Here is a 25,638-nt window from a genome sequence, read left to right as displayed (position 1 = left end):
CGACTCGACGCGGGTTGACTCGGCTCGCCGCAATTTGACGGCATCTCCATTAGAATCAGGTACACTTCGCCGGGTCCTTTTTCTGTACTCACTCACCTGAAGTTCTAAGCGATCTGAGGCGATCCAAAAATGTGACGAGGAGAACAGTGTTAGGTAAACAGTTTTTTTGTGAAGGAAGACACCTGAAACACTTTAATTAAAAAAGTAAAACATTTAATAAATTAAAGGATCAGAAAAAAACACACACATCATGTGGGGAATCAGAGTAAGAGTGTGCTCTCTCTCTCTCTCTGAGCCCGTGTTCCTGTCTAACCAAAACATCTTTATACAGCTCGTTGTTATCTATACATAAACAGTCTCTGGGTGCTATCAGTTGACCTTCGTCATTCAGTCTCGTTCAAGCTGGTTTTTTATGACCCAGATTCCTCTCAGTCATAGGCACATCTTCTTCCTGGTGTTCTAATCTAATCAATACAGAGAAATCTTGTCCAGATTAATTCAATTAAATTCAATTCAATTTTATTTATATAGCGCCAAATCACAACAAACAGTCGCCCCAAGGCGCTTTGTATTGTGGGTAAAGTCCCTACAATAATACAGAGAAAACCCAACAGTCAAAACGACCCCCTATGAGCAGCACTTGGTGACAGTGGGAAGGAAAAACTCCCTTTTAACAGGAAGAAACCTCCAGCAGAACCAGGCTCAGGGAGGGGGGGTCATCTGCCGCGACCGGTTGGACTGAGGGGAGAGAAAGACATGCTGTGGAAGAGAGCCAGAGATTAATAACATTTAATGATTAAATGCAGAGTGGAGTATAAACAAAGTAAATAAGGTGAATGAGAAGAAACAGTGCATTATGGGAACCCCCCAGCAGACTAGGCCTATAGCAGCATAACTAAGGGATGGTTCAGGGTCACCTGATCCAGCCCTAACTATAAGCTTGATCATAAAGGAAAGTTTTAAGCCTAATCTTAAAAATAGAGAGGGTGTCTGTCTCCTGAATCCAAGCTGGGAGCTGGTTCCACAGAAGAGGCGCCTGAAAGCTGAAGGCTCTGCCTCCCATTCTACTCTTAAGTATCCGAGGAACCACAAGTAAGCCAGCAGTCTGAGAGAGAAGTGCTCTGTTGGGGTGATATGGGACTATGAGGTCTTTGAGATAAGATGGTGCCTGATTATTCAAGACCTTGTATGTGAGGAGAAGGATTTTAAAATCTATTCTAGATTTAACAGGGAGCCAATGAAGAGAAGCCAATATGGGAGAAATCTGCTCTCTCTTTCTAGTCCCTGTCAGTACTCTAGCTGCAGCATTTTGGATCAGCTGAAGGCTTTTCAGGGAGCTTTTAGGACAGCCTGATAATAATGAATTACAATAGTCCAGCCTAGAAGTAATAAATGCATTAATGAGCTTTTCAGCATCACTCTGAGAAAGGATGTTTCTAATTTTAGAAATATTGCGCAAATGCAAAAAAGCGGTCCTACATATTTGTTTAATATGTGCATTGAAGGACATATCCTGGTCAAAAATGACTCCAAGATTTCTCACAGTGTTACTGGAGGCCAAAGTAATGCCATCCAGAGTAAGTATCTGACAGAACATGGTGACGTTGGTGATGTTCTCATTGTACGTACGGTGGCCGGACCTCGAGATAAGATGCTGTGAAAGAGAGAAGTTAGTCTACTACTTTCTGATCAGTTGCTCTGTCTAATGTATTATTTAATTGTTTATTATTTGGTTGATTCACTGTTTATTAATTAATTTACTGGAGTTTACCTTTAAACATTTGTCCTTTATTCACTAAGTAAAAAATAATCCCTAACAACAGCATGCCACTGATTGGCCAGGGAGTGTGGTCACTAGCAGAGTCATGAGAGCAACTCCTTCACCAGAATCAAGCCTGTCATGTTAAAAACCCGCCAGCAAGAAACTGGAGGCACGCAAAGCACAGGTTGAATGCCCAGACTGACAGTTTGCAGCAGTAGTTTTGGAACATGATGCAACATCTGAAACACACACACAGCATACATATTATAACCGTATACTGCCGGGTGATTGCTGTTTAAGCACCATTACCTGCCCCTACAAGCTAAACAGCTGGTTTATTTGATTCCTATTCAAGATACTTTGATAAGAATGACTATATTGTTAATATAGGATACAGAGTATCATTTTTTTAACATTTTTGACTGGTGGTGTGCCTCGTGACTTTTTCAATGAAAAAAAATGTACCTTGGCTCAAAAAAGGTTGAAAAACACTGGTCTAATGTATTATTTAATTGTCTATTATTTGCTTCAGCCACTGTTTATTAATTAATTTAGTGAAGTTTACTTTTAAACATTTGTCATTTCATTCATTGGGTAAAAAATAAAACCCCACCCTCAGGAAGAAAACCAAACTTGTGACAAAGACTGTCAGAACCTGGCATGAGAGTTCCCTCGATCACCTGCAGGACTGCTTTCAGAGCACAGCATGAGCTGTATTTGATCTCCTGGTGCTAGAGGAGCACACAGATGCTGTTATCCTACATCAAATACTGTACAGACACTATCACTGTTAATAAATGGATCTGGTTCTATCCATGGAGACACTGGATGACTTGGATTTACCCCACCCCATCAAAAACTCCCTGACCAACCCAACATGGGCTGTTAAGATGGGTCACCTCTGCTCCGCCACCCTGACACTCAGCACCAGCTCCCCCAGGGCTGTGTGCCGAGCCCCCTCCTGTATGCCCTCTACGCGTATGACTGTGCTCCCATCCACTCCTTGAACACCATTATCTAGTTTGCCTATGACACCACAGTAGTCGGCCTGATCGCACAGGGTTATGAATCAGCCTACAGGGAGAAAATACAGGAGCTGGCAGGGTGGTGCAGCAGAAACACTGCTGGGGGGCCTCCTGCATTAGCCGCAGCTCTCCCTCCCACCTGATGGGACTCGCTCTGTAAGTGCGACTGTGCCGTGCTGCAACTCCAGATGTTTCTTCAAATCTTACGTAGTGTTTTTGAAGCTAGACAGCACCTTGTCACAGCATAGTGCACAACTAACCTTGATATTGTCATCTTTAGCTGACACAAACTCACAGTAGTCCCTGTATTTTATGGGGCTATTGTTGTAGCAACAGTTCTGTGTGTCCGTAAATGAATCACATGCGTGTATCGCGATCTGTATTTTGATCTGTGTGTCTGTAATCAGATTTGTAAATGTGCAAAGAAATCTGCAGCGCAGATATTAATGGCTGCAAAGTATTAAAGTTTTTCTCAAATCACTGAAAACACACACGTCAGGCTGCTCAGCTTTACAATTGGCTCTTTTTACGCACTTGACTTTTGCTACACTTCTGCTGCCGCAGAATCTGTGACAGATTTGTCCGTAATCGAGGGCTCTTTCACCCTCAGTCAGGCTCACAGGCGGGTTGCATTCAGGTCTGCTGGGACTTATTACTTGCTCTAACAGTGTCACATTAGCCTGCTGGTAGCGGTGGCTGTGCCGATTCAAGGCTGGCTCAGATGGACACTTTACTGGATTCACCACATGCTAACTGTAAGTACCTCTTTTGGTTTGTTCAGGAGCTTCATCAGCAGCTCGTATTGGAGCCGCGTGAAAAATCAAATGCAGCTGGAATGGAGACTGTAACTGGAACAGCTGATTAGTTGGACTCTCTGGAGCTTGAAAAAGGCGACTGGACTTCTTTTTGTTTCTTGAAGACGTTTCACCTCTCATCTGAAAGGCTTCTTCAGTTCTCAACCAAAAGGTGGAGAGACACAGGTATTTAAACCCCTGTGGGCATAGTCCCCTGGAGGTGGTTATGACCCTCTATTGATCATGTGCGTGAACACATGTGCCCAGGTGTGAAGGGGGCGTGGGTCATATTTAATCAGTGGTTTCAGTTGAAACCAATTTAGGACTCCGCTCCATTGTTTCCTGTGGCCTATTGAGGTCACTGGAACAAAGGTGTGAATGGGGGTTGAGACGTCTGGGAAGGGAGCTCAGGACAGCACTGTAAGCGGGGGAAAGTTGGTGACGTAATCCACCTCCTCTGTTCAATGATGGTTGTTCACAGTGGACATAGATGGCTTCTTTCACTCCTCTTTCAAACCATCTGTTTTCCCTGTCCAATATGTGAACATTGGCATCCTCAAAAGAGTGCCCTTTTTCCTTCAGATGCAGATGTACTGCTGAATCTTGTCTTGTCGAGGTGGCTCTTCTATGTTGTGCCATTCGTTTGTGAAGAGGCTGTTTGGTTTCACCAATGTAGAGGTCCGAGCACTCTTCACTGCACTGAACAGCATACACTACATCGCTGATCTTGTGTTTGGCGGGTTTGTCCTTGGGATGAACCAGTTTTTGTCTTAGGGTGTGACTTGGTTTGAAGTATACTGAGATGTCATGCTTGGAGAAAATTCTTCTGAGTTTCTCTGACAAGCCCGACACATATGGGATGACAATGTCGTTCCTCTTGTCCTTCCTATTCTCTGTAGTTTGTGTTTGGCCTTCATTCCTGTGCATCTTAGCTGATTTGATGAAGGCCCAGTTGGGGTAACCGCATGTTTTGAGGGCTTTCTTAATGTGTGTGTGTTCCTTATGCTTCCCTTCTGCCTTAGAGGGAACACTTTCCGCACGGTGTTGTAGGGTCCTGATCACCCCAAGTTTGTGTGCCAGAGGGTGGTGGGAGTCAAAGAGGAGATACTGGTCTGTGTGTGTGGGCTTCCGGTAAACTTCAATGTTGAGGCTTCCATCTTCCTCGATAAGCACCGCACAGTCCAGGAATGGTAACTTGTTATCTCTGGTGTCCTCCCTGGTAAAACGTATGTATTTATCCACTGAGTTAATGTGACGAGTGAAGGCTTCTACTTCTTGGGTTTTGATTTTGACCCAGGTGTCATCTACATATCTGTACCAGTGGCTAGGTGCCATCCCTTTGAAAGAACCAAGAGCTTTACTTTCCACTTCCTCCATGTAAAGGTTGGCTACAATGGGAGACACTGGGGAGCCCATGGCACATCCATGCTTCTGTCTGTAGAATCCATCATTGTATTTAAAATATGTTGTGGTAAGGCAGAGATCTAAAAGTGCACAAATCTGATCTGGGGTGAAGCTGGTTCTGTTTAGTAGGGAATCGTCTTCCTGTAGTCGTCTTCTGACGGTCTCCACTGCCTCAGTTGTGGGTATGCAAGTGAAAAGTGAAACCACATCAAAGGACACCATGGTTTCATCTGGATCCAGTACAAGATTCTGGACCTTGTTAGTAAAATCTGTAGAGTTTTCAATGTGGTGGGGTGTGATGCCAACAAGCGGTGATAAGATGGTGGCGAGGTGTTTGGAAATGTTGTAGGTGACCGAGTTTATACTGCTGATAATGGGTCGAAGTGGGACTCCTTCTTTGTGGATCTTTGGGAGTCCATAAATGCATGGAGTGGCTTCTCCAGGGTACAGGCGGTAGTAAGTGGGGCGGTCAATGGCTTTTTCCTTTTCAAGTTGTTGCAGGCAGCAAACAACTTTTTTCTTGTAGTTGCTTGTGGGATCACGTCTCAGGACCTCATAAGTATTGTTGTCACTGAGGAGTGTAGTAATTTTGTTGTGGTAATCCGATGAATCCGATGATTAGTTGGAGCACACCCTCCGGTCTCCCTTCTTAAACATGGGGACCACCACCCCGGTCTGCTAATCCAATGGCACTGCCCCAGATCTCCACGCGATGTTGCAGAGGCGTGTCAACCAAGACAGTCCTACAACATCCAGAGCCATCAGGAACTCAGGGCGAATCTCGTCCACCCCAGGGGGCCCTGCCACCAAGGAGTTGTTTAACTACCTCAGTGACCTCACCCCCAGTGATGGGCAAGTCATCTCCCTCGTCCCCAGACTCTGCTTCCACTACAGAAGGCGTGTCAGTGGGATTCAGGAGGTCCCCAAAGTATTCCTTCCACCGTCCGACTATAGCCTCAGTTGAAGTCAGCAGCATGCCACCCGCACTATAAACCATGTGAGTGGAGCACTGCTTTCCCCTCCTGAGCCGCCTGACGGTTTGCCAGAATCGCTTCGATGCCGTCCGAAAGTCTTTTTCCATAGCCTCACCGAACTCCTCTCACACCCGAGTTTTTGCTTTGGCCACTGCCCGAGCTGCATTCCGCTTGGCCTGTCAATACCTGTCAGCTGCCTCCCGAGTCCCACAGGCTAACCAAGCCCGATAGGACTCTTTCTTCAGCTTGATGGCTCCCTTCACCTCCAGTGACCACCATCTGGTTCGGGGGTTACCACCACGACAGGCACCAACCACCTTGTAGTCATAGCTCTGAGCAGCAGCCTCAACAATGGAGGTGCGGAACATGGTCCATTCAGACTCAATGTCCTCAGCCTCCCTCTGAACGCTGTCGAAGTTCTGCCGGAGGTGGGAGTTGAAGATCTCCCGGACTAGGGCTTCTGCCAGGCATTCCCAGCGCACCCTCACAAGACGTTTAGGTGCCCCAGGTCTGTCCAGCATCTTCCCCCACCACCTGATCCAACTCACCACCAGGTGGTGATCAGTTGACAGCTCAGCTCCTCTCTTCACCCGAGTGTCCAGAACATACGGCCGCAGATCTGATGATACGATTACAAAATCGATCATTGACCTGCGACCTAGGGTGTTCTGGTGCCACGTGCACATATGGACATCCTTATGTTCGAACATGGTGTTTGTTATGGACAAACTGTGGTTTGCACAGAAGTCCAATAACAAAACACCATTCGGGTTCAGATCGGACAGGCTGTTCCTCCCAATCACGCCCCTCCAGGTCTCGCTGTCATTGCGTTGAAGTCTCCCAGCAAGACTATGGAGTCACCGGATCGAGCATCCTCCAGCACCCCGCCCAGCGACTCCAAAAAGGGTGGGTACTCTGAACTGTCATTCGGTGCATAAGCGCAAACAACAGTCAGGACCCGTTCCCCAGCCCGAAGGTGCAGGGAAACAACCCTCTCATCCACTGGTGAAAACTCCGACATGCAGGCAGCAAGCCAGGGGGATACAAGAATACCCACCTCAGCTCACCACCTCTCACCGAGGGCAACTCCAGACTGGAACAGAGTCCAGCCCTTCTCCAGGAGACTGGTTCCAGAGCCCAGGCCATGCATTGAAGTGAGCCCAACTATTTCTAGCTGGTATCTCTCAACCTCACGCACTAGCTCGGGCTCCTTCCCCACCAGAGAGGTGACATTCCATGTCCCAACAGCCAGTCTAGATAGCCAGGGATCGGTCTGCCATTGGCTTCCGCCCAACACACACTGCACCCGACCCCTATGATGCCTTCTGCAGGTGGTAGACCTGCCGGAGGGCGGGCCCATGTAACTTCTTCAGGCTGCGCCCGGCCAGGCACCACAGGCAAATGCCTGGCACCAGATGATTTCCCTCAAACTCCCTCCCCAGGCCTCACTCCAGGGTGGGGCCCCAGTAACCCTATCCCGGGCAGGGAAAACTGTTCCCTCGACAGGCATAGGGGTCTTCTGAAGTGCTCTTTGTCTGGACCCTCACCCAGGACCAGTTTGCCATGGGAGACCCTACCAGGGAGACAAACCCCTGAATAACATAGCTCCTGGGATCACTGGGACACACAAACCCCTCCACCACGATAATGTGGCGATTCACGGAGGAGTCAGTCCTACACATTTGTTTAATATGTGCATTGAAGGACAAAAATAACTCCAAGATTTCTCACAGTGTTACTGGAGGCCACAGTAATGCCATCCAGAGGAAGTATCTGGTTAGACACCATGTTTCTAAGATTTGTGGGGCCGAGTACAAGAACTTCAGTTTGATCTGAATATAGAAGCAGGAAATTAGAGGTCATCCAGGCCTTAATGTCTTTAAGACATTCCGGCAGTTTAACTAATTGATGTGCATCATCTGGCTTCATTGATAGATAAAGCTGAGTATCATCTGCATAACAATGAAGATTGATGCAATGCTTTCTAATCGGGGCCGGCGGTAGCATAGGACAAGGGTGGGCTCAGCCCACCCAAATCTGATTCTTGCCCACCCAATCAAAATCTCCCATACCGCCTGCGGGCAGCGAAAGGTCCTCCCATCAAGCTCCGCCTACAATAGTTTTTATTTTCCACACTTTGACTTTCTCACACTCTGATTCAGGGCTGCGCCCCCTGGTTTCGTGCTTTTCCTTAATCTGGGTCACACTCTAGTTTCCATGTTAATATTTTTACTTATTTTTACCGTGAGCATGTATCGCTCCTATCAGTAAGTCTAGCCCTGGAGTATCTCCAGCAGCTCCCGCTGCTGCCCGTGCTGAAATGTCTCCCCCTGAGCGGGCTACCTGCTCCGTCTCCTCCTCTGTCCGAGCAGCAGACAATCTGCTGACTAGTTTCTCTGCATGTAATAGCACAAGCACTCCTGATGCTAGTCCTACTCTAGCCACATCCCCAGACCCAAAGCAGGTCCTTCCTCTGGCCGTTTCAGCGCCAGGTTCCCCACACAGCCAGTGCTAGCTAACTATCCACAAACGTGCCTTCGCCAATACTCCGCTCATTCAGCCCGGCGTGGTACCGCACTGGACCTCGGCTGGAATACTCTGCGGCTCGGGACGCATGTTTCTGCTTCCCGAATGAATTTGTCACAAAGTTTGCCCAAAAAAAAGAAGATTGATTCTGTAGTTTTTCACATTTTGCATTTTTTGCAGTTGCTGTTCTCTTTCTGTTGTACTGTTGTATAATAAAAAAACAAAAAGAATAAAAAAAAAAAATATGTATATTCCAGCCAAAGAAGGTCACAAATCTGTGTACTTTCTGTGATGTCCCAAGCCCAGATAAATGGAGAGGCTATATGTATATCTTTGTGTCTACTAGGGCTGTATTCAACCCCCAAAAAACAAACAAATATAGCCTAATATTTTGTGTCTATGTTTATACTTGCCCACCTACATTTTCAGTCTGCCCACCCAGCTACAGTGGGCTAGAACCGGGCCTGTTTCTAATAATACTGCCTAAGGGAAGCATGTATAATGTAAATAGAATTGGTCCTAGCACATGAATTAACCTGAAGAACCAGCCTATCCCCCCAGGTTCCGGCGTGTTCGTTTATTAAACAGAAATTAGACAATTGAACGGAATAAGGAGTCCAATTATTAAATTTAATAATGCCATTTCAAACAGTTTACAGATTAATCTGGGTCAGACTGAATACCATACTTGTGTGGGATGGCATGAAGTACTGGCCCCTTCTAATTCAACTTACAGTTGTCATATAGTCGCAGCTTATCAGTCTTGGTTACATCATTATACAAAACAAGAAATGTGAAAAACAGAGAAATTCAACAACAGGGTGACCTCGAAGTCTCCATTTCTAATATTGTTTAGTCTTCTTCAGTGTACAGTCAGAACACAAAGGTCATGATGACACAGAACACTATAAGCTTCTGTATTTTTAATCAGTTAAGTTATTTTCCAGACAGATTTCTCAGGGAAGTAAACATACATTTAGTAAAGACAAACGTATAGCATGAACCTCATGAAACTTCATAAAAACTCATTTCCTTCAATCCCCCTTTTGAGGTCAGACATTTCTGACCTCAACTTTACCAGCCTGACCTCAGGTGGTCAGCCAGGGCTGTATTGATGTTAAGAGCCAGAAGAGGATTCTTGTGAAAACTAATCTTATACTATTGTGATTGTGAATTTAGCATAAAATTAAGACAGGGTTTAATGATATCATATTTATAATGCATGTACCTACTTTCTATACTTTCTTATGGCCTGGAAAACAAAAAGAAAACAAACATTAGTCTTTCATGTGTCAATGTTGTTCAGTGAAGTGGATTAGCATTTAATTCTACATTTAAATTGGCCCACATGACAAACAGTAACATGAAACAGTCACTATCTAATAATTTTCCTCAAATTCATTAAAAAATGTGGATTGCATCCTTTCAGGATCAAATCCAGTTCCAATCGATGAAAATCTTACTGCAAACATAAAGAAATGATCACTGATCAGTGCACAGGTAATTATATATGCAGCCTTCTTTCAGCCTTCAGCACAGCATGCTCATATTCACCAAAGCCATGGATGTTCAAACCACAGTAGTCAGCACTTGTCCCTGAGATGCATTCCTGCACCTCTTTAGACAACAGCTGTTCACTTATGGTCGTCATCCTGGTCACTTTCCTGTTAAAGGCTCATAATGTCTCAGGTATGATCTCAGGTACCTGTGGAAAAAGTCCACATCAGTTAAGTTATTTTCCAGACAGATTTCTCAGGGAAGTAAACATACATTTAGTAAAGACAAACATATAGCATGAACCTCATGAAACTTCATAAAAACTCATTTCCTTCACACAGAACCCTGTGGAACTCCATAATTAACCTTAGTGTGTGAAGAAGACTCCCCATTTACATGAACAAATTGGAGTCTATGAGATAAATATGATTCAAACCACTGCAGTGCAGTACCTTTAATACCTATAGTATGCTCTAATCTCTGTAATAAAATGTTATGGTCAACAGTATCAAAGCTGCACTGAGGTCCAACAGGACAAGAACAGAGATGAGTCCACTGTCAGAGGCTGTAAGAAGATCATTGGTAACCTTCACTAATGCTGTTTCTGTACTGTGATGAATTCTGAAACCTGACTGAAACTCTTCAAATAAACCGTTCCTCTGCAGATGATCAGTTAGCTGTTTTACAACTACTCTTTCAAGAATCTTTGAGAGAAAAGGAAGGTTGGAGATTGGCCTATAATTAGCTAAGACAGCTGGGTCAGTGATGGCTTTTTAAGTAGAGGTTTAATTACAGCCACCTTGAAGGTCTGTGGTACATAGCCAACTAATAAAGACTGATTGATCATTTTTAAGATAGAAGCATCAATAATTGGAAAGAGTTCTTTGAACAGTCTAGTAGGAATGGGATCTAATAAACATGTTGCTGGTTTGGAGGAAGTAACTATTGAAGTTAACTCTGAAAGATCAACTGGAGCAAAAGAGTCTAAACAAATACCAGTAGTGCTTGAAAGCAGCCGAACATGAAGAATAATCTTTGAGATGGTTATGAATAATTTTTTCTCTAATGTCTAAAATTTTATTTGTAAAGAAATCCATGAAGTCACTACTAGTTAACGTGAAAGGAATACTCGGCTCTACAGAGCTCTGACTCTTTGTCAGCCTGGCACAGTGCTGAAAAGAAACCTGGGGTTGTTCTTATTTTCTTCAATTAATGATGAATAGTAAGATGTCCTAGCTTTACGGAGGGCTTTTTTATAGAGCAACAAACTCTTTTTCCAGGCTAAATGAGCATCTTCTAATTTAGTGAGACGCCATTCCCTCTCCAGCTTTCGGGTTATCTGCTTTAAGCTGTGCATTTGTAAATTATACCACGGAGTCAGGCACTTCTGATTTGAAGCTTTCCTTTTCAGAGGAGCCACAGTATCCAAAGTTATACGCAGTGAGGATGTAAAACTATTGACGAGATAATCGACCTCACTGGGAGCAGAGTTTAGGTAGCTGCTCTGCACTGTGTTGGCACTGAAGAGCATAACAATAAAGAAATTAGATCCTTAAACTTAGTTACAGCACTTTCACAAAGACCTCTACTGTAATAAAACTTGCTGCTGTATATTACTGCTGTGTGATCCATTAGAGTAAATGTCTGTGTAGATTCTCAGTCATCCAGGTCATAGTATCTCTGGAGCTTGAAAAAAGGCGACTGGACTTTTTCTTTTTTCTTGAAGACGTTTCTCCTCTCATCCCAAAGGCTTCTTCAGTTCTCAAACCAAAAGATGAAGAGACCCAGGTATTTAAATCCCTGTGGGCGTTGTCCCCTGGAGGTGGTTATGACCCTCTAATGTTCATGTCCATAGTCACATGTTCCAAGGTGTGAAAGGAGGCGTGGGTCATTCAACCAGTGGTTTCAGATGAAACCAATTTAGGACTTTGCTCCATTGTTTCCTGTGGCCTATTGAGGTCACTGGAACAAAGGTGTGAATGGGGGTTGAGACGTCTGGGAAGGGAGCTCAGGACAGCACTGTAAGTGGGTGAAAGTTGGTGACGTAATCCACCTCCTCTGTTCAATGATGGTTGTTCACAGTGGACATAGATGCTTCTTTTACTCCTCTTTCAAACAATCTGTTTTCCCTGTCCAAAATGTGAACATTGGCATCCTCAAAAGAGTGACTTTTGACCTTTAGATGTACCGCTGAGTCTTGTTCTCTCGAGGTGGCTCTTCTATGTTGTGCCATCGTTTGTGAAGAGGCTGTTTGGTTTCACCAATGTAGAGGTCCGAGCTAGGGTTTAATCCCGGGATCCGGGATTCCCGGGAAATGCGATCAGAACCATTTCCCGTTTCCCGGGAAACGTTAGACGGGAAACCGGGAAAAAAGTCGCGCGCGTCAATTTGACTTTCAGAAAGAAAAGAAAGCTTCAGAAAGTTAAATTTAGGGAAATATTGAGAGAAGGGTTCGTTTAATGCGAAAAGCATTACTCTTCATTTCAGGCACGTTCAGCCTCCGTTTAAGGCTTCAGCCTTCATCTCAAGCGTTTTAATAGAGGTATTACACAGTTGTACTTTTTTCCTCTTTAATTTGTTGAAATCGTAGGCAATGTGTTTACCCTAAGGTATTTTGTATTATATAATTTTATATTATTATATATTGTTATATTGCATTATATAGCCTATAAAATATGCCTGCCCTGAACAATAAAGAAATATCTGTTTAACTTCGAGTGTTTCTTTTCCTCGTTTGCAGCCGCTTACTAACAATCATGAATTAGGATACGGGCCTAATGTGTGAAGAAATTATCATGAAATAGATTGCTTTAACATATTTCGCTTTTAAAATGGAGTTGAGTAAAATGTATATTTTTTAGGCTATAAGGATCGGCCAGTTTTTCAATAGACGATTCACAGCGAACCTACTTTAACCCTCAGACACGGTGTTATAAATTTGCTGTTGCCAGAATGGCAATGACCAAGTCGTAGTGCATTACTCAAGGCCCTGTGTTATGCCATATTATAGTGTAGTACGGTAGTTAACTTTTCAATGACTATTACAGCGTTCCACTGGTGGAGATATAGCGCAACAGATGTCGCCACGACAGCGTGGCTGAGCCTTTATCAATGCTGTGGAGATGAACCGTATTGTTTTGCACCAGCAGTTGTAAAATAGCTTGGTATAATTCCATGTACAATGGAGGAATATTCAAATTATATTTGTTAAGGGAGTGTTGAGGAACGATACAACACCGCACAGCTCGAGCACTCAAATGTCGAGATGTAGGTTTTATTGCGTTAATCAAGCCAACGTTACTCCCTACTGGGCATAACAGGACATAGCTGGAAAGCTACATCTACAATATCACAATAGGTTAAGGCCGACACAGGCTACAGAAGGCCTAATTAAAATAAATAAATAAATAAACTTTTTCCCGGGATTTGATTCATGTCATTTTCGGGAAAAATATTAAACCCTAGTCCGAGCACTCTTCACTGCACTGGACAGCATTTTTAGGGGTTTGTTTTTGGGATGAACCTTAGAGCGTGACTTGGTTTGAAGTATACTGGGATGCTTAGAGAAAATTCTTCTTTAAAATGGACCTATTTCTTTATTACCCTGTGTCAGAAAGCTGGGTTTGCGTCCAAGGTCATGGGTCTTACAGCAGGATAATGACCCCAAACATACTTCAGAAAGCACAAAGTGCTGGAGAGTTCTGAAGTGGCGGGCAATGAGTCCAGATCCAAATCCCACTGAACACCTGTGGAGAGATCTTAAAACTGCTGTTGGAAGAAGGCACCCTTCAAATATAAGAGACCTGGAGCGGTTTGCAAAGGAAGAGTGTTCCAAAATTCCATTTGAGAGGTGGAAGAAGCTTGTTGATGGTTATGGGAAGCGGTTGATTTCAGGTATTTTTTCCAAAGGTGTGCAACCAAATATTAAGTTGAGGGTGCCAGTAATTTTGTCCGGCCCATTTTTGGAGTTTTGCATAGAATTATATGAATTTTTATGAGTTTCTGAGTGATTATGAGTTTTTTTTTTTGTGTGTGTGTTGTTCCAATACACTCAAAGGAAATAAACATGTACATAACAAAAGATGTGTAATTGCAATAATTCTCTGGTAGAACTACTTCATTTTCTGTAAATATTTCAGGGGTGCTAACATTTTCAGCCATGACTGTAGTACAGACAATTGAAGACAACATCCAGATCCCAGATCATGTGGGATATGATCTGGGAACATATCAAGGATAACATCAAAAGCAAAGCAGTCACATTGAGCAAGAGAACTGTTTCCTTGACCCTTTAAAATGGACCTATTCTTTTATTACCTCTCCCACCAATCGGTGGAAAGATCTTGTGTTTTCAGTCGTGTCTGTCTGGCTGTTAGCAATGTAACTCAAACAGTTTTGAACTAAAATTGATTTCATTTTCAAAGTCAAGGTGACCAGAAATGTTCAAAAACCCTATCTCTCATCATTGGTGAAATTTCAAAATTCATAACTCAGTGAAGTTTGGGATCCAGATGGGAACAACTATTAGGGTACACAATCCAAATCAAATATATCCAGACTATGTATGCCATTATCTGTTCATGTGGATCTAATTTATTAAGTAAAAATAAAAAAATAAAAACATAAGTCTTTAAAAGCCAATAAAACAAATTTCTAGTCTTTGTGATCTAATAATTTGCATGACAACATTGGGTAGTATCTATTGCAGCGTAGTACTGGCACACAGAAAATTTGTGGTGAGACAGGTATGTGCTCTACTGAATGCCCTTCTAATTTACAGCATGTTTTCAGTGTGGCATAGATTCTCTGCTGGGGAATATGTTTTTTATGTGCAGCTTGTTAATTCATACAGTACCTTACAAAAACAACTGAATGAAGTGTTGCATCGCCACTGAAATGTGCTTGTATTTATTTGGTGGTGCAGAAAATGTATAAATGTTGTTATACTTTATTTTAATCTGTAGCTGACTCTCTTTTACACTGCTGGAATTGCAGCTACTAGAACACAGAACACCAAGAATACCTGTTCAATCAATCACATTAATTTCACTTTGATCTGCAACAACAAATTGAAGTGATTCCCATGTCTCCTTCATTAGGCTGTGGGACAGGAAGCTTTTAAATGATCTCTTTCTCTGCAAACTCCTTCAAGGCACTCAGGAGTTGAGCAGCCAAACTTTGCATATAGAAGAATATTATCTGTCAGTCAATTTGATGACATCATGTTGCCTAGCAACCACATACACTATACTAAAATGATAGAACAGCATAGAACTTTATTGTCATTATACATAAAACAAAATTCCGTTGACAACAACCATCCAAGAGGAGGAAAGACAAGACTAACATAGGGGAGATGGGTGTCTGCAGCCGCTGCCACTAGGGGCGCCGCCGGTACAATCAATTCCAGGAAGAAACAAACAGACACACAGTAGGGTGGTTAGGTTAAAAAAATTCATCTGGTACTACGGTCCAAAAAACACCTTTAGCAAAGCATATTCACACATTTAAACCCAGGATAGCAATATGGTGGTGTGTGTGTGTGTGTGTGTGTGGGTGGGTGGGGGGGATTGCATACGGAGACGAGAGGGTGGGGGCATTGTGGAGCCAGATGCCAGCTCCTAGCCAAAACAGTTCGCTGATAGTGATGGAAGTTCATCAGCGGCCGTGGTACACCAGATCCAGCTTCACAAATCACAGAGAGGGCTGAGGGGGAGAGCGACCATCACACATAGTCCTGGAGAGATATGATTGCCAGCCCAAGGCCGGCGGGGGAGCCGAATTCCCGATAATGCAGATGTTGTTTTGGAACAGGCTGCTTGTTATTCCTTCAACAGCCTTCAGTTTCACTGGGAAACCATTCAGTAATCCAATAATCCAAATTGTTCTGTTACCGTTCTTGCTGTGCAGAACCGAACTTTATCTCCAGATGTAATCCCTTTTACCTGCAAGCACGTTCTCAGCTGGACTACGCATCCAGCTTGCAGCTCAGGTCCAACAGGCTTTGAGTCTGAGTCTGTACGGCTCTGGACAGCCCGTCCACCTGGGTCTGCAGCCTCTGCAGATGTCGAACTGCTGCCCAGATTTTCTTAATTTCCCGGTAAATCAGGTATCCTCCGAGCCCAAACAGAAGAGATCCCATTACCAAAAAGCCGAATATGTATACGTCTTCCACGTCCTCCACCGCCAGCACTGAGAGACACACAGGTTTCCACGAGCTCCATGAATCGAAGACGTATCCAACAGGGTCTGTTCCACTCGGACACGCAGGCTCCCCTTTCCCCGAACTCATAGTGGAGAAAATTCGATCAGTGGTGTTTAGGGCCCAGTTTGCCAGATCCATGTTGATTCTTAATCTTATTCTTTTTCGGACAGTATGTGAGAGACGCTCTTACAGTAAGCAGCAAACAGGAGAGATGGGGGAGGGCAGGGAGAGAGATAGAATGCGACCGTCTTTGTCAGAGAGCAGGAGGGAATGATCAATTTTTCCATTTATGGACCTACAAGACCTTATAAAAGCATCATATAATTTTCATTTCACAAAAATAAAAACTAATTTATATTCACAAAAATTAAATTATACATGCTATGACGCCATCACAATGTCTGGCAACCACCTATCAATGGTCTTAAATGGCCTGTTTTTAGACTTTAGAATAGAATAGAATGCCTTTGTCATTATACAGAATGTACAATGAGATTTATGCACTTATAACAGCATAAAAACATCTTACCAGTCTTATATTTATTGTTTGTATATTTACACAAGCAACATCTGCCACCCCTATTTTTTTTTCTCTCAATGTGATTAAATATATCAGTTGGCTAACAGCACAAACATTGGTCAGTGCATTTCAAAGCTTTAGGTTATGTTTTTTTTTAAACTTTTAGGAAGGAAAATTGTTTATAAATTTGTGAAAAATGTCAAAATGATAAAGTGATTTACAGTTTGAAACAAGTTTGAGTGAGGTAGACTTATATGTGCAGTAAGTGATCATGACTGGGATAATTCTCACATACAAACATTTTTCCAACAGATGAGCTGAGGATCGTCCTGGTTGGAATGACCGGAGTTGGTAAAAGTATTTTAGGAGGCATCATCCTGGAAGACAAAGAAATATTCACTTCAGAGGATCCTTCTGAGGATGGCACAGAGGCGTGTTTTAAAGGAAGCAAGACCATTAACGGTCAACTAGTGGTTGTTATTGATACTCCAGGTCTGTCTAAACAAGGCCCAAACCAAGAGCTTGTGGTGAAGGAGATCAAACGGTCGATCAAACTTGCTGAACCTGGTCCTCATAGCTTCCTGTTTGTGGAGAGATTCCAAAAAATCAGACGTGACGAAATAAAGGCACTGCAGGTTTTTCAGGACACTTTTGGCAAAGAGGTAATGGCCCGTACTGTGGTGGTGTTCACTACAGATGAAGAAGTGAACAAAGATGAAGTGAAGAAAAAAATTGCATCCCTCACTGAGCAGCCTGATCAAGCGTGCTTTGCTTTTAACATTGATGATATGGGACAACAAAAGTCTCGAGTCAAAGAGCTGCTGGAGAAGATAACAGAGATGAAGAAAAAGCAGAAAAGCATCTACACCCCTAAGATGCTTCAGGAGGCTGAAAAAACTCTGAAACACCAGCAAAAGAAACCAAGAACAGAAGAGCAGTGGTCCTTTTTCTATGATAGGTTTGGCCTGTATGGAACAATTGTCGGAAGTGTGGCAGGGTACTTTATTTGTGGTGGTAAGCTGACGCCTTCAACAGGAGCTGCACTGGGGGCTGTAGCTGGGATGATACTGTTTATGGGAATAGCATTTTTGGTGGTACTTGCTAAAATAAAACTTCAGACATGCTGCAAATAGAGTATAAACACCATCACTCAGTTTAATTGGGTTGTTTAAGCTGATCAGATCAAATCTATAGGTCCAGAAAACCATAAAGGGGATGGTTATAGTTTTAGTTATTTTACTTTATTTTTGACTTTTCATGTAATGTTTGTTATTGTAAAAGTTTTTTGTTCAGTCGGCTTTTGATTGGATGTTTGGGATCCAGATGGGATTAACTGGGCATTTACTACAGGCTACTTTCACAAGTGTGAAACAAACCTGAAATAAAACGTCATCATCATGTCAGGTGTGGATATATGAGACGGGAAGTGTGATCCACTTTGAGAGGACCAGATGTTTGTGTGCAGACAGCTGTGCTGGAGTCTCTGAAAGAGTGTGTGGGGCGCTCAGCAGACATTAGTGTGAGGAGGAGAGTCGGCCGTGGTGTTTGGGTCTGCTGCTGACGTCTCAGAGCCAGAAACTACCTGATACCATCAGCAGATAAAAGATTGGAGGCTCTGAACTCTGAGCTGGTGACTTTATCAACACTACATCCAGCCTCAGCATGTATCCTAAAAATCACCAAGCCCAGCTGTATTACTCCTCATTGTGCACACTGACTAATAATATTTTTACCAATAATCCAGAGAAAATTATAGTGATTACTAATAAATGACATCACTGACCACCTGCCAGTATTTATAATCTATGATGGCAGTTACAAAAAAAAAAAAATCTCCAAAAAACTTTTGAATGGGTTATAACTGAACAGGATGGACTAAAAAATAATTTATTGGAACAGGTCTGGGAAACAATATATAATGAAACAGATACTAAATTTGTTAAGGTATTTAAATTATTGTATGATACAAATTGCCAATTTATTAGAAAACACAAATATCAGGATAAGTTGTGGCTGCTTAAAAAATGCATGTAAAAGAAAAATGTACAGAGAATTTATAAAATATTGAAGGAGCTGTAAGTAGATATAGCTCATTGCCTCTGGCTCTCTGGACTCTTGCACTTTGGCCGTGGGGGCTCCGTCTGGGGTCTTCCTCCTTCCTCCTCTGTGGAGTGCACACAGTTGCCATCAGGATGTGTGGCCTCAGGTCTTCTGAGCTCCTGGGCTGTGCATGGCCTGGGTCCTCTGGGTCCTTTCCTATTCCCCTCTGGATCGCGGGGAGCATGGTTGCAGTTTCTTGCCCTCATTATTGAGTACAATGCAATACAGAGGCACATACACACACACATTACTGCAAACAATAAAATTGTGTGTATGTGTGTATATGCATGTGCGTGTCTGTGTTTATCTACTTTTCTTCAATTATTTTTTCCTTTCTTCCCTTTGTTTCTCCCCCCCCCCCCGGCATAAATAACTAAATTAACAAGAACAGCCTATAGAAAACTTATAGAGCTGTTGTTGTAAAAGCAAATATGTTTGGTACATCAGTGCATTTGGATCATCGTTCCAATTGCAAAAAATGTCAGACATGACAGGCTTTTATCATTTAAGGAATATCTTAAAACTCAGATTACTGGTGTCAAAGGCTGAGCTTGAGATGATTATTCATGCTTTTATTTCTCCCCGTCTGGATTATTGTAACGGTCTTTTTACTTGTTTTAACAAATCAGCTTCGGATCGCCTTCAAACTGTGCAGAATGCTGCAGCCAGACTTTTAACTGGCACCAATAGAAGATCTCATATCACTCCAGTTTTGGCTTCTCTTCATTGGTTGCCAGTATATTTTAGATTTCATTTTAAAATTTTAGTTTTAACTTTTAGGGCCTTACATGGCCAAGCCCCCCAGTATATCTCTGACCTGTAGAAATCATATTCTTCATCCCGAGCTCTTAGATCATCAGGTCAAAGGTTACTGTTGGTCCCTCACACTCGTTTCAAAACTCGAGGGGATCGGGCTTTTTTGAGGCTGTGGCACCAAGGTTGTGGAATTCTCTTCCACTGTCTTTACGCTGTACAGACTCCATTGATTCTTTTAAAAAGCAGCTGAAGATATTTTTATACAGACAAGCTTTTAATTAACGTGTTATATTGTATTCTATTGTTTTATATCGCTGCACTCTTATTTTTGTTTTTGTTGTGAAGCACTTTGTGATTTTTATCTGTGATAAGTGCTATATAAATAAATTTTACTTACTTAAAAAAACAAAAAAAACAATTTCAGTAATAGGGAACGATTTGTGAAGATGGGACAAATCGGAATGTCTGGACACCTTGTGTAGCATAATTGTTATAAAGCATGTAGAATCAAATAAGTGTAAACTTTTAGATTATGTAAATGGTGCAGTAGAGTTAAATACTGTTTTTGCTTTGCTTTTTTCTTCTATTTACAATGTATTTGATTTTATTTCATTTATATTTACATTGTTTGAAATAAAACAGTTATTCCTGTTCTTACTTGGTCATGTGTTTTTAAATTAATACGATCAATAAAGTCACCATATACACCCCATTAAGATCTGCTGAGACCTGTATTTATGTGTTTTAGAAATTATGCTTCCAGGGTTTCATACCACTGCCAGGAGGCTGTCAATTATCCATATATGGTTTAGCAGCAGGCCAGGGTTATTATAGTTAACGAAAACGAACGAAATAACGAAAACTGAAATTGAAAAAACATTGTCGTTAACTGAAATAAATAAAAACTAAAATTAAAAGGAAGAAACGACAACTAACTAAAACTGAATTGTGAGTTTACAAAACTAACTAAAACTAACTGAAATTATAGTTATTGTTATTTTTTCAAAAGTCTTGTGGATTGATATGAAATCATTTTTTTCCTCTCTCCGAGTTTAAGCTCGGAACGCCGTCGGGCAAATGGGTGCGCATGTGCGTGCGTGCGCACACCGCGCTGCTCCTCAGAGAGTCCCATGTGGAGTGTTTTTTTTTTTTTTTTTTTTTTACTATGATAGCACAGATAGCAGCGAGTGTCTTGTGGATGATGAAAAATGTACGGAACACTTCTTAGTCAGGAAAAAAAACACCAACATCAAAGTAGACCTGAGAAGCGCACACAAGGCAGCTACGGAAACCGCTCTCATCCTACAAGGCAACCTGGCCTCCACCTCCAGAGAAACGTGACTACTCGTCGGGTCAACGCAGCCACAACGTTGTGTTTAGTCCTTGTGCGTTTCCGGCTACTTTATCAGTCAGATAATAATCAGGACTAATAATCAAAGCATCAATATAAGGACTCACAAATGTCAGCAAATTCCTGGAGGGAGCTGCTGAAACTATGGGAATGGACGTGAAGGAATGAAGAAAACGGGGACAAATATGTTTGCACCCTAAAAACTGAGCACAAAGAGCAAGGACCAAAAAAACCCCAGCACACAACCACAAGGTAATTAACACACGCAATCCAGCTATACATGCATAAATGCGGACATGAGGTCGGACACTTCCGTAGGCTACATAGGCCGCAAAGACCCTGCAAATCTAATCAGCGAGCATCTAACCAAGTAGCTCCAAAACAGAAGCAGCATCAGGTGGTGAGAACATCAGGATGCAGCTGGATTTGAGCTTTGACTCCTTCAAGGAGTTTGTTTTTGTCAAACACCACATGTAGCTGTTATTAATCTGCTGCACTGAGGCTGAACTTTATTGGGAGTTTACTGTAGAATTTATCGAGTTTTGGAGTTCATATTGTTAGCAGTTTCTCCCTGTTGATGTTCATGTGTGTCCTTAATATTACACACATTTAGCATGTAGTTCTGCTGTCTGTGAACAGCTGGTTGCTGAATATATTTCTTTAAAGGGTACCTGATTAAGTATGAAAATACTAAAACTAATACTGAAACTAACTGAAACTAACTAAAACTAAGCATAAAACCAAAAATAAAAACTAATAAAAACGAGCAAAACCACTCTGAAAACTAATTAAAACTAACTGAATTAGAGAAAAAAAAGTAAAAACTAACTAAAACTAAACTATAATGTAAAATCCAAAACTATTATAACCCTGCAGCAGGCTGAGCAGAAAAACCCAGACCTCGGGTCCTGGGTCTGCCTCGGGACATCCTCCCCCTAGGACATGCCCAAACCACCTCAACTGGCTCCTTTTTTTGTTGAGGGGCAGCAGCTCTACTCTCAGTTCCTCCCAAATGACTGAACCCTTCAGCCTGTCTTTATACGAGTGGAAACTCATCTCCACTGCTTCTATCGGCAATCTCATTTTTTTCAGTTACCACCCAGAGTTTGTGACCATAGGTGAGGGTAGGACCATAGACTGACCAGTAAACTGACAGCTTTGTTTCCATGCTCAGGTCTCTGTTCACCACAACAGACCAGTACAGCATCTGCATTCCTGAAGATTAATGAGGGGAGGCAGATCACTGAGTAGATCTAGTCTGGGATTGGGATACTCTCTTCTTTGGCTGTGAATGGTTGCAGGCCCTCCACTGGTGAGGACAGTGTTCTTCACTTAGCTCCAAACAAAGCTTCAGGTGATGACTATACTGTGACTGTGACCTGCTGACACAGCTGAGTTCTGGATTAGTGTGCATGCTGAACACCATATGGGCATAGCTCTGTTGAGACATTTGCTGAATTATACCTCTGTTTGAAAAAGAAAAACTTGTGCGTAATGGGTCATTTTTATATTAGCTGCTTCTTCCTGATTGAAGGTCATGGATCTCAGGATCTTCATTTTTATTTATCAAGGCTTTAATCATTCTTATTACCTGTGACATTAAACAATACAACACATAATTCATACAGTTATGATTTTATCACAGAAACTACTGAAATTAATAAACACAATTATATAATTATTAAATAAAATTAAAGATAATTGTAAAATATGAAGTCACCCAGTTTGATTATCTGTTAATGTTACTGTTAGTGATGTTATTAAAGTGTGACTGATGGAGGCTGAGGAGCCATCACATTAAACAGGCCTGAATCCTTGAAGAATCCTTGAATCCTTGAATCCAGCCTCAGACCCGCTGACAGTGTGACTCCAGTCTGAGTCCAGCAGTGTTTGACCTTCAGGGCTGTCAGCCCCTCTGAAGCTGCAGGCTGCAGTTCCTCCTGTGAGCAGCAGAGGGCAGCAGAGGGCAGCGTTTGCTGTGAGTAGAAACAGGTTCAGTTTGTTTCTACTGGGATGTTTTACTGTGTTCATGCTGAATGAGGCTCCTGCTTCACTCTGTCAGCCGCAGAGACTTTTTCTATCATGTAACATGAGACACTTTAAAGCTGTCAGTGCAGTCGTATTCTGATGGTTACTTTGGTGCATTTCTCTCCACAAAGCAGTTTCTGTATCAGCTGTAAACACGTTTATTTCTGCAGGAAAGTTTTAACATAGGAGTCTATGGGGACTGACTGACTGTGGCGCCTCTGCTGGACACCAGAGGAACTGCAGCTTTTGGTGCCTCTTCAGTTTTCAGCCCTTGAGGCTGATACTCGTGCTAGAGCTGATCAGTGCATTTACATTACTATAACTCTATTATGCTAAAGTGATTCTTGCAGCCTAGTTTAGCTCCTAGTTTTGGAGTTCTCAGCCTCAGTTTGCAGTCACAAGTCAAAGAGTTTCTTTTCCTGTGTTCTCTGATCTGAGATGGAAAAAATCAGGTGAAGGAAAGATGTGAAGGACTGCTTATAAGGACTTACTAGATGTGATTTAAATGAAGACTCTCAGCTTTCTTTTAAAGGGTTTAATAAAAAATATTGCATTAATTGTTCAGGAATTATAACCATTTCTTACCCAGAACCTCCATTTTCACAGGCTCAGCAGTAATCTGACAAAGTAATTATTCTTAACACTAGGATGAAAATTAGTCACAGAATGTGGTTTTTCCTTTTGTGAGTCTGTAACAGCGTATCACTGGGCTGTGAGTGAATAGAAACACTAATGTTTACTATGACTCGGCCCTGAGGGCACACACAGGCATGCAGGACACTGACAGACAGGAGACAGACACCCTCTCTATTTTTAAGATTAGGCTTAAAGCTTTCCTTTATGATAAAGCTTATAGTTAGGGCTGGATCAGGTGACCCTGAACCATCCCTTAGTTATGCTGCTATAGGCCTAGGCTGCTGGGGGGTTCACATAATGCACTGTTTCTTCACATTCACCTTATTTACTTTGTTTATACTCCACTCTGTATTTAATCATTAATTGATATTAATCTCTGGCTCTCTTCCACAGCATGTCTTTCTCTCCCCTCAGTCCAACCGGTTGCGGCAGATGACCCCCCCTCCCTGAGCCTGGTTCTGCTGGAGGTTTCTTCCTGTTAAAGGGAGTTTTTCCTTTCCACTGTCACCAAGTGCTGCACATAGGGGGTCGTTTTGACTGTTGGGTTTTCTCTGTATTATTGTAGGGTCTTTACCCACAATACAAAGCGCCTTGAGGCAACAGTTTGTTGTGATTTGGCGCTATATAAATAAAATTGAATTGAATTGAATTGAATTGATGCAGAGGAAGTTATTCATTAATAAACTTTGACTGACTGAAGAGCTCACAGCTCTGAGGAACATGTAAAGGCTGATTTCTTATTAATATTTATGATAACACATGAGAACAAGAGAACAAACACAGGAGCATTAAGAAGTCTTTATTTCTTCATTTAAATTACTTCCTGTCATTTATTACTCATCAGTCTCCTCTCAGTCACAGAGGACCATTTTATTAGCCTCTGCTGATGTACGTGCAAAACTGCTGCAGTCAGTTTCCTTTGACGACTGTTGTGTTTATCTCTGTGGTAATAACTGGTTATAACTCATCAGTGTGACAGTCACACTGCCACAAAGCAATATGTGCTTTTATGTTTCTGGTGCTGATTAAACTGGTATCAAAGGTTGTTCCTGCTTTAGAGAAGTGAAGTCGTTTATCTACAAGTATCAAAAACAAAAGACAATAAGAAAATAATACATTTATAAATAAACACATTTAAAAAACAAACAAAAAGAGTTCCAAATGTAAATGTTTGCAGCGTGTTTGTACTTTCTTCTTCAGCGACCTCCCTGTTGTAGATAATATGAACATATTTCAGGTGTGTGAACCTCCTTGCTTTGACCTTACATTTTAAAAACCCAAACAGGAAGTGTCTTTCTCAGAGATTATGATCTGCTGATCAGCTGTTGCTGACTGTCCCAGGTTCAGTCAGTTTCCTGCAGGGGTCCAAAACCCTGGAAATTAGACCCTCACTGCCCGCTCATCCTGCTCTACAGTACATGTATGTCAGTTAGTTTGTAACTGGTGTCCAACTCATTCTTCTTTGTATATTCTTCCTTATGTTTCATGAACTGTAAAGGGGGGAGATGGTTTGGGATGGGATGAACCTCCACAGGGTCTATATGGAGTGGAGGATCATGGATACCTGGGTGGCAGTCCCTTGGCTCGTGTGCATTGTGTTTCGTTTTGCTGCCCTTTTCCCATTAGCTAGATTCAGCTCACCTGTTCTTCCCTGATCCCTCTGTCTGTATTTAAGCCCACAGTTTTCCTCAGTTCTGTGTTGTGTCCTCCCCTCCTGCTGTGTGCGTCCTTGTTCTGTGGGTTCCCGTTGTCTTTGAGCTTTAGATGTGAGAGACTTCAAGCATCAAAGCTGCATTTTTATGTATAACACACTGTTAACATGGACGGATCATTCCTACCATTAATTAATGCTTCCATCTTAAATATGATCAATCTGCCTTTATTAGTTGGCTATGTACCACCAGCAGTAATTAAATTTACTGATCATGAGTGTGACTCCAGTCTGAGTCCAGCAGTGTTTGACCTTCAGGGCTGTCAGCCCCTCTGAAGCTGCAGGCTGTGGTTCCTCCTGTGAGCAGCAGAGGGCAGCGTTTGCTGTGTGGTTACTTTGGTGCATTTCT

At 42.3% G+C, this 25,638-nt stretch overlaps 1 protein-coding gene across 1 annotated transcript in view; it reads left to right on the top strand.

The window, feature by feature from the left end:
* The window catches only part of LOC115785092 (GTPase IMAP family member 7-like), a 34,195-nt gene extending 15,181 nt beyond the window's left edge, over positions 1-19,014 (top strand). Inside the window, exon 2 of the mRNA XM_030736554.1 lies at positions 17,020-19,014. Within this exon, the coding sequence (XP_030592414.1) occupies positions 17,020-17,840 (821 nt within the window). The 3' untranslated portion in view covers positions 17,841-19,014. The remainder of the gene's footprint in view (positions 1-17,019) is intronic.
* The last annotated feature ends 6,624 nt before the right edge of the window (positions 19,015-25,638 follow it).

Source organism: Archocentrus centrarchus, chromosome 8, assembly GCF_007364275.1.
Source record: "Archocentrus centrarchus isolate MPI-CPG fArcCen1 chromosome 8, fArcCen1, whole genome shotgun sequence".
Classification (NCBI taxonomy): domain Eukaryota; kingdom Metazoa; phylum Chordata; class Actinopteri; order Cichliformes; family Cichlidae; genus Archocentrus; species Archocentrus centrarchus.
This window is presented reverse-complemented; position numbering and strand designations above follow the sequence as displayed.